General features: G+C 36.2%; 2 protein-coding genes across 2 annotated transcripts in view; both read left to right on the forward strand.

The window, feature by feature from the left end:
• LOC139127182 (uncharacterized) overlaps positions 1-12,406 on the forward strand; it is a 54,385-nt gene extending 41,979 nt beyond the window's left edge. The window contains exon 5 of the mRNA XM_070693107.1: positions 9,703-12,406. Coding sequence (XP_070549208.1) covers positions 9,703-10,220 — 518 coding nt within the window. The 3' untranslated portion in view covers positions 10,221-12,406. The remainder of the gene's footprint in view (positions 1-9,702) is intronic.
• LOC139127107 (myosin-6-like) overlaps positions 1-17,756 on the forward strand; it is a 176,268-nt gene that overhangs the window by 55,004 nt on the left and 103,508 nt on the right. The window lies entirely within an intron of this gene.

The raw sequence follows: 17,756 nt of genomic DNA on the forward strand, positions 1-17,756 counted from the left end.
AAGGAAAAAGGAAAAAGGAATAAGTAACAAACTTCACGTTTGAATAAGGAATAAGGAAAAGTAATAAGTAACGAATAAGGAATAAGGAAAAAGGAATAAGTAACAGACTTCGAATAAGAAAGGAATAAGGTAAAAGGAATAAGTAACGAATAAGGAATAAGGAAAAAGGAATAAGTAACAGACTTCGAATAAGGAAAAAGGAAAAACGAAAAGAAAAAACTTCGAATAAGGAAAAAGGAAAAAGGAATAAGTAACAGACTTCGAATAAGGAATAAGGAAAAACTTCGAATAAGGAAAAAGGAAAAAGGAATAAGTAGCAAACTTCACGTTCGAATAAGGAATAAGGAAAAAGTAATAAGTAACGAATAAGGAATAAGGAAAAGGAATAAGTAACAGACTTCGAATAAGGAAAAAGGAAAAACTTCGAATAAGGAATAAGGAAAAAGGAATAAGGAACAAACTTGACGTTCGAATAAGGAATAAGGAAAAAGGAATAAGTAACAGACTTGAATGAAATCGCTTTAGACATCTCTCAGATATCTGCGTGAACAGACAGACAGACGGACGGACACACGCACGCACGCACGCACGGTGTCCGTTGGGACTAACAACTAACATACTTCACATTTTGAATAAGGAATAACCAATAAGGAATAAGTAACAAACTTCACGTTCGAATAAGGAATAAGGAAAAAGGAATAAGTAACGAATAAGGAATAAGGAAAAGGAATAAGTAACGAATAAGGAATAAGGAAAAAGGAATAAGTAACGAATAAGGAATAAGGAAAAAGGAATAAGTAACGAATAAGGAATAAGGAAAAAGGAATAAGTAACGAATAAGAATAAGGAAAAAGTAATAAGTAACAAATAAGGAATAAGGTAAAAGGAATAAGTAACAAATAAGGAATAAGAAAAAAGGAACAAACTTCACGCTCGAATAAGGAATAAGGAAAAGGAATAAGTAACAGACTTGAATGAAATCGCTTTTGACATCGCTCAGATATCTGCGTGAACGGACAGACAGACGGATGGACGCACGCATTACAGACGGACGGACACACGCACGCACGCACGGTGTCCGTTGGGACTAATAACTAACATACTTCACATTTTGAATAAGGAATAAGGAAAAAGGAATAAGTAACAAACTTCACATTCGAATAAGGAATAAGGAAAAAGGAATAAGTAACGAATAAGGAATAAGGAAAAAGGAATAAGTAACGAATAAGGAATAAGGAAAAAGGAATAAGTAACGAATAAGGAATAAGGAAAAAGGAATAAGTAACGAATAAGGAATAAGGAAAAAGGAATAAGTAACGAATAAGGAATAAGAAAAAGGAATAAGTAACGAATAAGGAATAAGGAAAAAGGAATAAGGAACAAACTTCATGTTCGAATAAGGAATAAGGAAAAAGGAATAAGGAACAAACTTCACGTTCGAATAAGGAATAAGGAAAAAGGAATAAGGAACAAACTTCACGTTCGAATAAGGAATAAGGAAAAAGGAATAAGGAACAAACTTCACGTTCGAATAAGGAATAAGGAAAAAGGAATAAGGAACAAACTTCACGTTCGAATAAGGAATAAGGAAAAAGGAATAAGGAACAAACTTCACGTTCGAATAAGGAATAAGGAAAAAGGAATAAGTAACAAACTTCACGGACCCTAGACTTTTTTGCTATATGTCAACGATCGCGGATTTAACTCACAAAATAATGAAATATATTACTTGTTGAATAAATCAACTTGTATCATTGACTATTTATGACTCATTCTATACTCCTACTAGCTTAGTACCTTGACAATATGAACATGTATTTTCAACCATTTTCCAGAGAGCCGTCAACAGACTCTGTGATCTTTGCCCTCTGGTGTAAAACATATAGTGAATGCCTTTGAGGTCAAAAATTCAAAGTCGAGCAGATGTCAACAGCTCACCAATAAATTGTTGAAAATACCTGTCGTCACAGTCAGTTAGCAGGAGTAGGTGATGAGTTGTAGATAGTCAGTGATAAAGAAGGTACAGGTTGATCTATTCAAAGATTAACCTATATCATTATTTTGCGAGCTATATCAGCAACACCATGCTATTGCAATCAGTATTGTCGTAAATTACAAAACACGTCTATGGGGTGGTTCGCAGTGGTTCTGTGGCAATGACCTTTGACCTGAGCACGGTCTATATACCACAGCACAGCTGCCATATCACAGCTAGGCTATGGTCAAATATTGCAAATCAGCAATGGACTTTTCAAAGAAACAGTTACTTATCAAGAGACTGTCTTCACAACATACTTAACGGTATCTAAAAGTGTGACACCATGCCAGACAGATATCTTGAAAAATTTCACAGTTGAAATCTGTATGATTAAAATGGATGAAAACCACATAATGGAACAGAGTCAATGCAATATTTTATGTTTGTTCTAAGGGAGTATTTGGTTATTACAGGGATGGGCTGGCAAAATCCGGGGGGGGGATCATGTATTGTGCATTGCACAGAGTGGGGTGGAATCATGTAATTTTCAAACAGCACAGAGTTTGGGGTCGCTTGATTTTCATAAGTAGCCATCAAATCAAAAGTTCAAAAATATTTTTGGAAATAAAAATGACTCTCTGCATGATTTCATTCTCACATTCCTGGCCACCAGGAGTGTGGGATCGATGGTAGGGGAAAAATCGATCACCCACTCTCAGAAATCACCCCACACTCTGTAGTATATATTACACGAGCCCTGATTTGATTATAAACAACCTTTTGTTCCACTCACAAAATATTATCCTATGAGTAACACACAGACTGGAACTACAAAGTAAGCAGTCAGAGTACGGGGGGGGGGGGGGGGGGGCAGATGACAGCATTGTCATGATTTTGGATAACATTGTAGGTTGTTGGTGACCCTGGGTTGGTGCCAGACTAAAAAACCTGCCGAATCTTCCAAATAACTGGTGAACATAGACCACTTGGAACAATAGCCAATTTTTTTCTGTTAGACATCTCATCTGCATCAGAAGTTGAAGTACCTGCAGCGGAACTCACAACGGAGTTTGCGTTAATGACATGGGATACTATATGGCCACGAAGTTGCCTGTACAGTTAAACATTCAATGTTTCTGGTGTAAATTTAACGCATTTTGTGGTCATGTGAGAAAAAGAATCTCACACGCCAAGGACCTTGGATCAGATTTCTCACACTCGTTGGGGATATTTTGTCTTACTCTTGCCTGCGACTCGTATGAGACAAAATATCCCCAATCTGTGTGAGAAATCTGACCCCGGTCCTTGAGGGTGTGAGATTCTATAATTCTCTGAAGTCATTTCACTGTAAATGTGAATAACTTCAGTATATGTATTATCTGTCACATGAATATCTTGCCAAGACAACTCTATACAGGCTTGTCTTAATGTAAATTTAGCTTGATGAGGGCAATGAACAATTCCTATCAGCCTTTGGCTGAGGTATTAAAAGCAATGATAAGGTGCAAACTGTATGTTAAACTGAAACCTGGCATACATTGAAAGGTTCCCCTTGTGTTGCATGGCACTACTGTTGATATCTGACCAGTTTTCAGGAAAGAGAAGTACAAAACTTATCTGGATAAATAAGCACAAAGGCTGGAATATGAATGGCATGGTTTCAATGACTTTGTTTTTTATGTCAATTAGCAATGAGGAAGAAATACATAAATATACTTTTTTGTATATACCTCTGAAAGGGGAAGTTCACTTCAGCTGATTTTTACATTTTAAAGCCATAGTTTTGAAACCAACGGCCAGAAGTTGGCTGTTTTGTCACTGCAGACTATTGAATATTGAATGCAGAATACTGAATGCAGACTATTGAATATTGAATGCAGAATACTGAATGCAGACTATTGAATATTGAATGCAGAATACTGAATGCAGACTATTGAATATTGAATGCAGAATACTGAATGCAGACTATTGAATATTGAATGCAGAATACTGAATGCAGACTATTGAATATTGAATGCAGAATACTGAATGCAGACTATTGAATATTGAATGCAGAATACTGATGCAGACTATTGAATATTGAATGCAGAATACTGAATGCAGACTATTGAATATTGAATACAGAATACTGAATGCAGACTATTGAATATTGAATGCAGAATACTGAATGCAGACTATTGAATATTGAATGCAGAATACTGAATGTAGACTATTGAATATTGAATGCAGAATACTGAATGCAGACTATTGAATATTGAATGCAGAATACTGAATGCAGACTATTGAATATTGAATGCAGAATACTGAATGCAGACTATTGAATATTGAATGCAGAATACTGAATGCAGACTATTGAATATTGAATGCAGAATACTGAATGCAGACTATTGAATATTGAATGCAGAATACTGAATGCAGACTATTGAATATTGAATGCAGAATACTGAATGCAGACTATTGAATATTGAATGCAGAATACTGAATGCAGACTATTGAATATTGAATGCAGAATACTGAATGCAGACTATTGAATATTGAATGCAGAATACTGAATGCAGACTATTGAATATTGATGAAGTAGTAAACTCAGTTTATTTGGCGAAGACTCAAATACTAATCCTAATCCTAATACTCCAAAGAAATCCCTAGAGTTCAACAAAACTGTGCTTTTTACGGAGCCTCTTTCATGTTGTTTGACCTCTGCCATTCAATTTATATATGCACTCCATGGAGGATCCCTTAATATCCTCGGTCGGCCTTTAAAGGCGAAGTTCACTACAGCTGGTTTTTACATATGTACAAGCTTTGGGGTCGCTTATTCTGGAAAAGCCATTTTTATCATATATAACTCGCACAAATTTTTGCAAAAACAGACAAAAATGGTGGCGGAAGTTGCTGTTTGAGACAAAATGTTTTGAATCATGGGAAAAAGTGTCAAGCTTGGTGCTTTCGTCACGTGATATGGCACAGACCATCTTCCGACAGGTATGACATTGTCATTCATGTTCACACCAGGCTGTGCGTATTTGCAAACCTATTGTTTATGTTATGCAGATACGCACAGCCTGATGTGAGTGTGAGTGAGTGGACAATGCCATACCCAGTGAGTGGACAATACCATACCCAGTGAGTGGATAATGTCATACCCAGTGAGTGGACAATGCCATACCCAGTCAGTGGACAATGCCATACCCAGTGAGTGGACAATGCCATACCCAGTGAGTGGATAATGTCATACCCAGTGAGTGGACAATGCCATACCCATCAGAAGATGGTGCCTGCAATATCACACAGTGTTCTTACCAGAAAAAAATGTTGTGGGACAAATTGTCCTTCTGACCCTCCCCCCCCCCAAAAAAAAAAAAGCGGGACAAGAGACAATTTTTGTGAGACAAGATAAATATGTTAAAAATCAAACTGCAAATGTGAACCTTATTCTATGCATGTAAAAATAAAGGACTCATATCATCCATCTTAACAACTGTTTTATTAACACTCAGAACACATACACTCAGTACACATCTACTGATAGAGCATATCAGTGTCTTTTACTGAAAATTTTATGAGAATATTTCTTTCCAGTGTGAAAGTGCACTGATAAGGTTGAACTTTTTCACTTCAGGGCGCTCTACCGTAATAGTTGCTAGTGTGTCCTGCCGTTCAGTACCAAGTCTGTTTCTGTCATAAGTTATTATGTTGTTTTGCACACTGAATCCCCGTTCACAGTCAGCAGAATGGACTGGCAAAGTCAGTGCTAGGGTGGCTATCTCAGTCAGGCTAGGAATTATCTCTATGATGTGTGTAAATAAGAGACCACAATTTGTCAAAACTGTCCCTGGTATACTGCTGACGCAACACAAGCTGCTTAATCTGGTTCCATTCTGATCTAGTGTTCCTTGCATCCACAATGTTGACACTCTCCTTGCACTGGTCTCCACAGTCACCACCACCAGGGTCATTGTGTTTGGTGCATCCATAGTGGTCCACTAGCTGATCAATCTGCTCATTGCCCCAACAGTGAAGTTCCTCTGAGTTGAGAAAAGACAGTGGCCTCATGCCAAGTACACTGAAAGCAGACACCAGGTCTTTACTTTCCTGCAATGTATAAGGATAAGGATAAATTACACAGATAGTGACAGTGACATATTGGACTCAGAGCTTTCTGCTGAGGAAGAGGATGATGATGTTGTAATCCATGACATTAACAGAACCATAAGTGATGAAGAACTTTTTGAACCTTCTGAGACACAGTATGCAGTGTATACAAGTTTTGGAAGAAGAGCAGAATGTAGGAAAAAATCTCTTTTCCACTGATCTTTCATTGTATCTTGGCACCAGTAATGGCCAGTGTTACAATTTAAAAGTGGGTCTACTTACTCTAAAGCAATTCAGGGGGTGGGGTGGTTGCTGGGTGGTGTCATGAAATTTTTGTCATCTCAAAAAGGAAAGGTTCATCAAGTTTTATTTGGAAGGGGGGGTGCAAATGGAAAGGGGCGGGGGGTTCACTTATTATTTTGACTGATGCACAGGAAGGACTTGCCGGCCCAACCCCGGCAATAATAAATTAAGGCTCCCTAAGGTTATAGAAAAATGTATGTAATCTATCTAGGAACTTTGATTATATTACGGATGTCTACTTGTCAAACTATTTTAATTCACAGTCAACATGACAGAAAATTCCAAGAACATTGACTTCAAAATCACAGCATCTATTGGAACAGCAAAAGTTATGACAAGAGAATAGAAATTTTTGAGTTACAATAATGAAACTGTTGCATGGAAAACAGTCAAACATTGCATGACTGTGTCAATTCATTAAATTATCATTTGAAATTTGACAACGGTATGAGGACTATTGATACCAGAGAATTTTCAGTTTATTTTAAATGAGACAAAATGCTTTGCGGAAATTTTAAAAGTAAAGATCTGTGATGATACAGATCTAGTTTGTGAGTTCAAAGTGCCAGCATCCCCCCCCCCCCCTCCATGATGCAGCAGTCCTTAAGCCACATACTCAGGGTCTGAAAAATATGATTTTTATCCACTTTCCCCAGGACAATTAGCCACTATTTTCCTACTTGTCTGCAGCAGAAACTCACTTGCCCTGAAAATTTTATTTAAAAAAATAATTAAAAATGCATTACCATAATGAAATTAATCTGCTTTTGTGTTTTCTGGGATTCTTGCAAATGAGCACATTGCATGCGTTTAACAGAAATAAATACGATATTTCATGACATGTATGACTCCTTAATTAGAAGTGATTAAGACAATTGTCTAATGTACACATGTAACAGGTTTTTTTTATTTCTCTACTGCTGTAAAGTTCAGTTTATTTTTATATTGCCCCAATGATTGATACTTTCCATTAAATTTGCAAAAAAAATAATAGGTTGAAAACATTATATCTTAGAGGAACTCCTTTCTCTTCATAATAGTAACTTGCCATACCACTGTTTTGACAAGCTGGTTGCTTTGTTTAAGATCAGTTACAACCAAGATAGGAGTCTTGACCATATAAGGAATTCAGCATGGCGACTCTTTCAAGCTAGCTGCGGATGATCAAAGAGTTCATGAGACAACTCCTGGAGAAATTTACGGCAAAATACTACTTTGAAAGACACAGATATAGCACTTCATACAAAATTTTGAGCTTCCAGCACACCAAATATAAGTGCAATGCCGTTTGATGCTCTGTGCAGTGTAGCTCGAGATTTGATTCTCCGTACTACACAAGGAGATTTCATTTTGAAGTGTGCTTTTAAGTTTTACTGTCCATATTGTTTGGTGAAAAGTTAATTGTTCTTTTAATATGATCAATGCTTTCACTCCAATCATTATTGTGTATTTATTACATCTCATTACACTTTAAAATTACATGCAAAATGAGTGGGGAAGTTATTATATGCGGCCCGGCATTTGATTTTTGTCCCAGGCCCAGTATGATGGTTGACACAGGTTGCCTTGCTCAATACCATTAATTGCTCACTGTAACAGAGAACCTGATTTTCCTTTAGTGTTTGGTTGTGAAAAAATATAAATTTTAGATGTTTGACTGTCTCACAAAGATGTAATAACTTGTACGTGCTACCGAGTGTGTAATTTTGTAGTTAAAAAATGTTGTCTGTCTGAGGTCCCTCTGGCCTTGATTTTAGTGACCCATGTACAGCACTTTTGGGGGACATTGTTTCTTATTATTTACGTCAAACGACACAAGAACGCATTATGGGCAAAGCACTGAGTTGACTCTGAATTTTCTGACTGTGGGCTGGTTTTGTGTTTGTCTGCATTAGAAATCAGTCTGTCCAGGGCATCGGGCAAACATATTTTTCAGGCCCTGATACTAAATGCTGACCTAGACATCTTGCTATGTGATATGTAGTTACCCCTTTAATTATTGCACATGACACTTAGCATCACCAAGCCTTTGATTCAGGCGCCTTGTCCAGTTTCATTCATTGTAAGCCATTCTCTTGGACTCATTGTCTTACTAAGAATAAAAACTGTTACTATGGTTACCAGTAATGCTTTAAGTGTATTAATGTATTGATACATGATTACAAAGTTTACTTCAGTCTTTAAACTTTTGTAAAAGAATCTTTGTGATATTTTAACCCTTGAAGGAGTTATGAAGAAAAGCATATTTTGAATATTTATGTTGCCATGGTTACTTGTTTGCACTTCTGTAAAAATGTATTTATGTACAGAAGAAAATCTTGGTCAAAATGACAAGAACATTTAAACAAAAATTCACTGAAACTTAACATTTAAACTTTACCGTATATTACCACTCACAAATCTCCAGTGCAACAATACAGAATTTTCACTTTGTGATAAAATTTAAAAGTTTTTGACAAAATAAGGATTTTTTAACAATAATAATAACACATTGCCATGGATACCAGCCTTATAATTTATAGGTCTTTAAAGGATCATTAGAAAGTGAGCTACAGTGTGTCAATATTTTCTGAAGAATAGTTATTTCAACTGTAAAATGTCATAAGGAAAATGTTATATTCCAGTTTTAGCAAATAGAATAAAATCCGTTGCTATGGTTACTAATAATACTACAAAGGTAGTAATGCATTGCTAAACAATGACTGAGCTAACTTCAGTCTTACAACTTTTGTGAAAGAATTTCCATTCTACTTCAACAAGAAAAGAGCTCTATGAAAACAGCAATTTTTAATATTTATGTTGCCATGGTTATTTGTTATGTATTACCGTACTCATGCATTAATACATAATAAACAAGCTAATGTTAAACTGTTATCTTTTGTGAAAAAAATTTGGATCTACTGCAGGAAATAGAAAATTGAAAGAAAAATAAATATTTTCAACCTTTTTTCATCACAAAATGTTGCCACGGTTACTGTATAAAGTGAATGAATTCATATTAAAGAAAATGATACGTACATTGCAAAAATTATAGAAATGTGCTCAATTGGAAGAATTTGAAATTTAGTTTCAGAAATGAAAACTATATGACAAAAATATTTCTTTTGCCTATTTCTGCTAAAAATATTGCTATGGCAACTTTGCGAAATGACCAATAATTGAGAGAGAATTTGCTAAAAAAACAATCTTAAAATTATTTCAGTTTTCAAAAAAAATGAGGCGATGAAAACATGAATAAAATATGTTTCTTTTCACTGCAGAACAAGAAATAAGCTGTGCAACAATGAGTTCAATAATTTTGACAGATTTAACCTTTGACCTTTCAGATGACTGGTCAGTGACAGTGGTCAGTGGTCAACATCAAGGCCGAGGACAGAAGTTCAAGTTGCCAAGTGGTTTAGACTTCCACCGTGATAAACTTGTGGTGTGTGACAGTGGTAACAATATTGTACAGATATTGAACAAAGATTATACCTGTGACAAAGTCATAGGAAGCTTTGATGGTCAGTTTGCAAAGCCATTCCGGCCAAAGAGTGTAGCCATCTCACGTTTCAACCACTATTTCATACTTGATGATGAAAATAAACAAATTGTTGTTTGTGATGAAAACGGTAAAATTATCCAAATAATTACTCTACCTGAAAACATCAAAGTAGTCTGGGACATAGCTCTGATGGATGACTTTGTTTTGGTCACTTTGAGTTTGACCTCTTGGGACATAGGAAGACGTAAGGACAGAGATGATAGACTGGTCAAGTACACTCCAAGTGGAGAGTATGTCAAAGATGTCGGTGGTCAACTAGTGTCCAAACAAAATTCTTCTGGCCGTTGTCTGTGGCTGTAAACAGCAAAAATGTCATCATGGTTTATGACTATGGCAATGACTGCATCAAGTGTTTTGACGGCGACCTGAATTTTTTACATCAATTCGGACAAAGTCAGCTACAGAGACCAAGGACAGGATCAGAGATGATTGGATATGGATCCATTGCTGTGGATGAAGATGATAATGTTTATGTTTGTGGTTACGTCAGAGTTCATTCTACTGGTGACGTCATCAAAGAATGGATCGTAAAATATGGATGTGATGGAAAGTTTATCTGTGATCTTTTCAAAGGTTATGTGAGTTTACCCTTGCGCATTGCAGTCATGGGTGATAAAATTGGTGTTGTAGAGTTAAACAGAGACCAAATCAAAGTATTTTCCAAGTAGATAAAATACACCAACATGAAGTGTATGTCTACATGACATCAAAATGTCAGAATTTGGAGGAATTTTTTGAAAGGAATAATTTTGTGAGCGTTGAACTTTGAACGCATTGCATTGACTGACTGCATTGTTGACAAGGATGTCATGGCAACAAGTTGATTGCAAGGTTATTTTTACAAATTTAGAAATATGGTTGTTGACAAAAATTGTGATTTTTGTCAGTCGATTCATCTCAGGGATGTTAGAAATCCAAAACGGAGATGTTTTGTGGATTTATCATCAACAATTTTGACCAATTTTGTCATGGACGTATTTGACTGCCTTTGTACACAGCATACCCCAATGACAACATTGGTTAAAAATGTTTGTTGATATTTAAAAATTGGCGTTATCTTTCATTTTGAAATTGAAATTTTGGATCGGACAAGCTTATAGATATAGTCGCTCACTTTTTTATATACCGATGAAAACATTCTTTCACATTTTGTGAAATTTTCGCCGAAAATTTGGTCAACTTCTACAAGGGGATGTCTTCAGGCAACAGTACAGATACACCTTCCATCACATCGCCATAAATATCGGGCGGAATATCAATTGTGTGTGCAAAATAAGATGAGATAAAATACCTGCATATCTGATGATGTTAATTTTGTTGAAATCTGTCGATATTTCCATCCGATGGAGGAAGATTACTCCGATTTATGGTTTATAAACAACGACTTCAACCTTGGCGATCAACGCCATTCTAAGTTCTAAGTTCAAGAACTACGTTGAGGGCGTTGTATCCAGGTCGATCTCACTATGTCGAGAGAGGGGTCGACTCAGGGCATTTCTTCATGTACTCTACAGACTTTTGTAGGGTAGTTTTGAAATATTCACGGTGCTTTCTTCACAGAAAAGTGTGTCGCTTTTTACTTGTATTTTCAATAGTTTTTAGACAGTTTAATAGTGTTCTTTAGGGAGAGAATAATCGGTCTCCTTCCTGAGAAAAGTGGTTGCTGCCGTATGAAATTACAATAGTGTCGAGAAACATTGTATCAAAGTTAGAGCAGTAACTAAGGACGCTTACATCCCAGACGTGTGTAAGATGTAAACAAACATGAAATGTGACACCAGCGTAGATCACGATTTATAACGTTGTCGTTTATTTCTTGTGAAGTTCATGATACAAATCTTTATGTTGTAGATTTCAACCCAACTTTTATCAACATGTACAGGAGTAGGTGAGCGTCACCTCGTGATTTTGATATCTACAACAGCCATGTGATGATATTGTTCTTTTATCTATACTGACTGTAACATCAAGTTTTGATCCGAAAATTACATACTTTGTACTCTCCAACGTAAGAATCTTGTTCCGACAAACATCACTGCTGTTTCAAGTGATAACCATTTTCACAGATATATATTTTTATGATGTATTATGTTCCTGCAATTTTATTTCAGACATTTTGTTCTTGAGTCACGAAAAAATTACAAGTTTATTTTCAATACGTTGTTGTGTTGCTTATCGGTGGAAATCAAGATATCAAAGTTCAATTTAAAGACGCAAGTCGTGTGAAAATCATTGCACAGATCGACTGTTCAGTAGATTCATTTGTCAGCCAGTACAATTTAAAATGTATTTTCCAGTACTGCAGTGTTGTAGGGGCAATATTTTTGTCTGATGTGAAGTCTTTCATAATCTTTCAAAATAATGTACGTAAACAAACAGTGGTTTATTTTGAGTATGTTCAGATGCTTATTTTTCACACGTGTATGTTCGTATGTCAATTTTAAATCATCTGAAATAAAAATAACATAGTTTTATTTAATCGTTAATGTTTCGAGTTTCTGCATGTTTTATTGATCTATTTTATTCTGAAAAGAATGGCCCAATATTGCTACGTTTGCCATGATGAACAACGGAGTTCCTCCTGGTGTGTGGTGATGGTGCGATCGAACAGGGGTCATCGTAGGTCACATGTTTTCTACACTCTGTACCATGTGTACAGACTTGAAATTATCTACCGCATTCTTGCAGAAACAAGTTTATCATTGGCATCAAGTTGATTAAACACTGTGGATGATGTGTTGTTGATATACAGGGAACAGGTAGGTATTATTCAATTCCCTGAATTCTCTGCAATTCGTTTTATCTAACGACACCGATCGGTGTCATACACACGGATCTGTTAAAATCAGAACGCGAACGGGGCTTTCTTGCATTTTGTGGCCACTGGCACATGTTACATTTTACATCATAGACAGTAGAAGCGAGATCGACTGTACATGGTTATGTTCTGGGATGTGGTTAGATTTGAACTGTAAGATTTATTATGACTTTATAGAGAATGTGATACTGAGATACTGACACCCGTACGTCGGCTGCAGAGTACTGCACACAGTACCATTGGTAATAGATTGTAATGGCGATGTCATTGTTCGAGTGTACAAGCTAAGGGTGACCCTATTATTTTTTTTGTTTGTCATCTCCAGAGGAATACTCTGGCAGGGCGTGTGGGTGAAAAAAAAACAAGTACCAAAAAATTGTATTTGTTTCAGTTCAATGTTCTGTCCATTCAGTCTCTACAATTTTTAAGTACAAAAAAAAAAAACGTATTTGTTTCAGTTCAATGTTCTGTCCATTCAGTCACTGCAATTTCTTGTCTTTCAGTTCTGTGCTCTCTGTCCTTTCAGTCTGAGTCCCTGCAATCTCACAATTTGATGACGGTGGTGCTGTTGCTAGGATGATCGCCTCAGAGGCGGCGCAAATAAAAAGTTCTTTTTTTTTTATTTTCGTATCGGAGCTGAAATTTACGGTCGGCCGGGAGATGAGAAACACAAAAATAAAAAATGTCGCCCTAAGCTCTGGCCGATATCGCCTGCAATACGAACATGCGTGTAACTCTGACTATTTTTAAGACCAATTTGTCAGTGTATCAGAGACAATCTTTAACGTTATTTAGAAATCTCGCAAATCAAATCCGCCTCTCCTGGCGCAAATCAAGCGCGATGCACGTTTGAGGTTTGCACATTTTCACAGCGCCCTTGTCATAATAGAATATGTTTACGTAATTTTGACTTCATTTATCAAGGGGAAAAAACCGACCATTTTTCATTATTCTTTTTGATACGGTATACTAATTATATTGTTTGACATGTTGAAAGATACTGAATGAAAGGGTGACCATTCATATATTTGACCCCGGTTTAGACAAATTCAATGAAACCATGGCGAAAATAAATTAATGGTCATGACCATTAATTCATTTTTGCCATGGTTTAATGTATCGTGTCTAAAACTGGGGTCGAATATATGCATGGTCACCCATTCATTTATTATCTTTCAACATGTCAAACAATATAAGTAGTATCTCGTATCAAACAAAATTCGTGAAAATGGCCGACTTTGTCCCTTTAATATTAACACCAACTTGTCACTAAATCAGAGACATTTATCTTCATTTGATAAAGAAATTTTACTGTTCCACTCTGATTACCATCCTAGAAATGTAAAATGTGTGGTGACTGTGGCAGACATGACCAGACGTAATACTCTAACAGACCACACGCACTGTTAACGTTCATCGATGTAGGAGTGGAGCATGTCGAGTGTCTACATACCACTAACAACAAAACTGAACGATATACAGCCTTTAACGCAACTTTGTCTTCTACAATCCTTAAAAATAATAAAAGTTTAATGCTTTTTACATAACACGTATTCTACAAAGATAGCTGATGCTGCATTGTCATGAAATTCTCCTGAAATACATTAAACTGAAACTAAAATCGTTACTTTCGAACCAGAAGGATGGCTATATTACGCGAAATGTCCAACCAACCTTATCATGATCATTTTACGTTTTGCTGTATTGATTGAAACAATGATTGACAGATGTAAACTTACAATGTATCAAAATTAAACAGTCCACGTGACTGAGTCTGTTGTAATGACTTGGGGGCGATGTCAAAAGTTCAATGTAGGATTAAAACTTTAATCCCTAAGTTTCCTGCAACCCCCATCCCCATAGAAACTTAATTGTCTAATATTGAACGAATTGCGGGGCTCTTTCTGTGTAAAGCGAAGCAAAGGATTATTCGATTTTTAGCGGGTGAAATACGATTAAATATATTCATCGTCAACACTGGGGAACACACTTTAATTTGACAACAATAATATGCGCATACAGGGACAGGCTTTGATATTGCTGAAGAGAATACTTATATTTTTAACACCAGATAAATCAAATAAATCCAACAAACAGATAAAACGTCCTCGGACTTGGATTGTTGGTGACTGGAAGTATTTATTTTTGAAAAACTACGGGTGACGTCATCGCTATTTTGTCACCACGTAACTTTAATCTGTTATAGGTTACGGTTTAGAAATACGGTATTACTAGAATAAAGGAATTGTCCTTTCAGCACTGATAAAACGTACTGGTTCTGGTAAATCTATGTTTGCGCGGGCCCTTTCTACTTTGTTGATTGTTGATTGTTGTTGTTGTTGTTGTTGTTTGTTGTTGTTTGTTGTTGTTGTTTTTTGCATTTTGAAATACTGTGACGTGACTTTCCTTCAGCATTAGGAGCAAAGCGATAAAATATAAACTGTCCCTGGAGAGAATACGTAACGATACTGAACAGGTAAGTCAGTAACATAGGAACGCACACTCCTTTTTAACAGAAGGGGTATCGTTCTAAATTCCTTTATACAATCCCCCTCCCCCCCCCACACACACACGAATTTCTTTTTCGCGCATAGATTGACAAAAACGATAGCTGGGAGTAGTGGTGCGTCTCTCAACGGAATGTAATCATGGATGAGCTATGAGTTTAGAAGGGCGCCCTCAAAATCTAATAGTTGCTACTACTTTTGTTTTACACGGAATCTAGCACAGCCATCGCGCCATATAATTTACGAAGCTATTTTTTTTTATTAGAAACTGTACGTCTCCCTTAAAAAACAACTCTAACAAACATGTTATGGTCGAGTCGAAAAGGGAACTGTATGATTTTATATCAAAGATCATGTTAATTGGATATTGACTTCAATGTTGCCTCAAATGGATTTCAAAGTACATGTAGGAAAATAAAAATGTTCATCGTAGACAATGAACAATGAACATAGGTAAGGGACCGAGCACAATTAACGGCAGGGGGGGCGGAAGAGAAAATGGGGGGGCCACGAAAAAAAATGAGTGTTCTTGGGGTGGGCCATGAAAATTCCAGGGAAAGTAAGGGGTGGGCCACCAAAATTTTTTACACCATGACAGACAGAGAATATTTTTCAGCATTTTTGTTCCCTGTTGAAGCTGGAGTTCCTTGTTAAACTTCTTGTAGCATGATGAAATACCAAGTCTTAAACCTCACAATGCAGTTGTTATGTGTAAAATGAGCAATATTATTATTGAAAATTGACTTCATTTGTCAACAGTAATAATGGTTGGTAATGATACAGAGGCTCGGTTGAAACTGGTTATTTCATCATGCTATAGGAATCCCTTATAGAACAGGAATGCCTGTCAGTACCATGTGAAATTAGCATTAACATGGCTAGTTGGCATGACTTAATGCATGTGCATAGGGAATAGGCAGTCAGGCAGTCCACATTCATTTCAGAAGCACGTTGGTAACATGTGTATAGGCCGAAATATTTAAATGAGCTAGCCATTCACACACATGTGAATGAATGGTTATTCTGAATCCACTCACATGTATGTGAACCAATGGTTATTTTGAATGCACATATGAATGACAGGGTCATCCTGGCAGAAAAAGAGCACCATGAAAAGTACTGATTTGACACCCGATTTCACTTATTTTGATGTTGCCGTTATGAATTTGGTAAACATTGTTACATTTGCATGTTTGCAAGGTGTAAGCAAACATCAAATAAGTGAAATCAAATTCCAGTAAAATCAAGTACTTTTACACAGCCTCTTACAGTGAATTATAAGATACAATTGGTTGGATATGTAATTTAACCATATTTGGCCTAAAACTAAGACAGGCCAAACAGAGTTAAAAGCAACTCTGCTCACCTGAACACAGCAAACACAAGCAGACTCACCTTCCAAACGTTCAAAATAAAAAGCACAAAACATATCTGTAAGTCTGATGACCAATTTAATAAATTTTTGGCTTTAACAAATTTCATAGACACAGTGAAAAGTGATTTAGTCAAGATTAGTTTTTAAAAGAGTTCATTTAACTCTGGCAAAGTCTCGTCTTTCATGTCCTATTTTGTTTTGAAATTTGACATTGAAGACTTCTTAACGTAAGTCATGATTATTCTTGCCAAATTTCTCTTGGGCCTTGGCTGACATGCACACTGAAATGAAACAGAAAGGAGAGAATGAACTTAGCAACATTTATTAAGACGACAACTTTACAATAAAGTTTCAGAACATGTGTGTGATTTGTTACATACACATAGAGGAATTTTTTACATACATCTTTGCGAGTGCAAAATTAATACTAACATTGAAAATGTAACATATATGTCTAGAAATGTGCTTGTGTACGTTGTATTGACTTGACTAGTTGCCACAGCCACTATACCGATTAATTTATGTACATCTTTACAAAGTGAGGGCATCACAATTCATAATTTGAATCAATACAGAAAGTATGTTAATACATGAGGCAAACAAGTTATTGAACTCAATAAAAATTACAGCTGCTGTCCCTTGAAAATTAAGACGTATCACATTTCTAAACATTTTTTCTGTCTTTCAATACAAGCTTCTTACCTGGCAATATCATATTAACAATGGATTTTAAAAGTAACCATGTACAAAAGAAGTAAAAAATGCAAGTAAGACCGGGTGGTACAAACAATCATAAGTTTACATAGCCATGTTCATCCTACGATCTACCGGTAGTTTGGTTTTTTTTTAAATATTTTCATTTCGCCTATTTTTTTTATAGCAGTGTTTTTGCACTGAGTGAGACCATGGACGCAAACTAAGCTTAGGCGTTGTTCAAGCCCAGCTTTGTTTTGCGTTAATGGCCACACTGTACACCTCCCTCCGCCCTGTCCAGGTATACAGATACGTACTTTCTTTTCACCCCTAAAGCTCAGGTTAAAAATGTCGGGCCATATACAAAACCAAGCTTCCCAGGAAAACATCAATGTGTAGAGAAAAGCCTCTCTATAAGGCATACTAATTTCGTAATTGCCCTT

Source organism: Ptychodera flava, unplaced genomic scaffold, assembly GCF_041260155.1.
Source record: "Ptychodera flava strain L36383 unplaced genomic scaffold, AS_Pfla_20210202 Scaffold_29__1_contigs__length_4469600_pilon, whole genome shotgun sequence".
Classification (NCBI taxonomy): domain Eukaryota; kingdom Metazoa; phylum Hemichordata; class Enteropneusta; family Ptychoderidae; genus Ptychodera; species Ptychodera flava.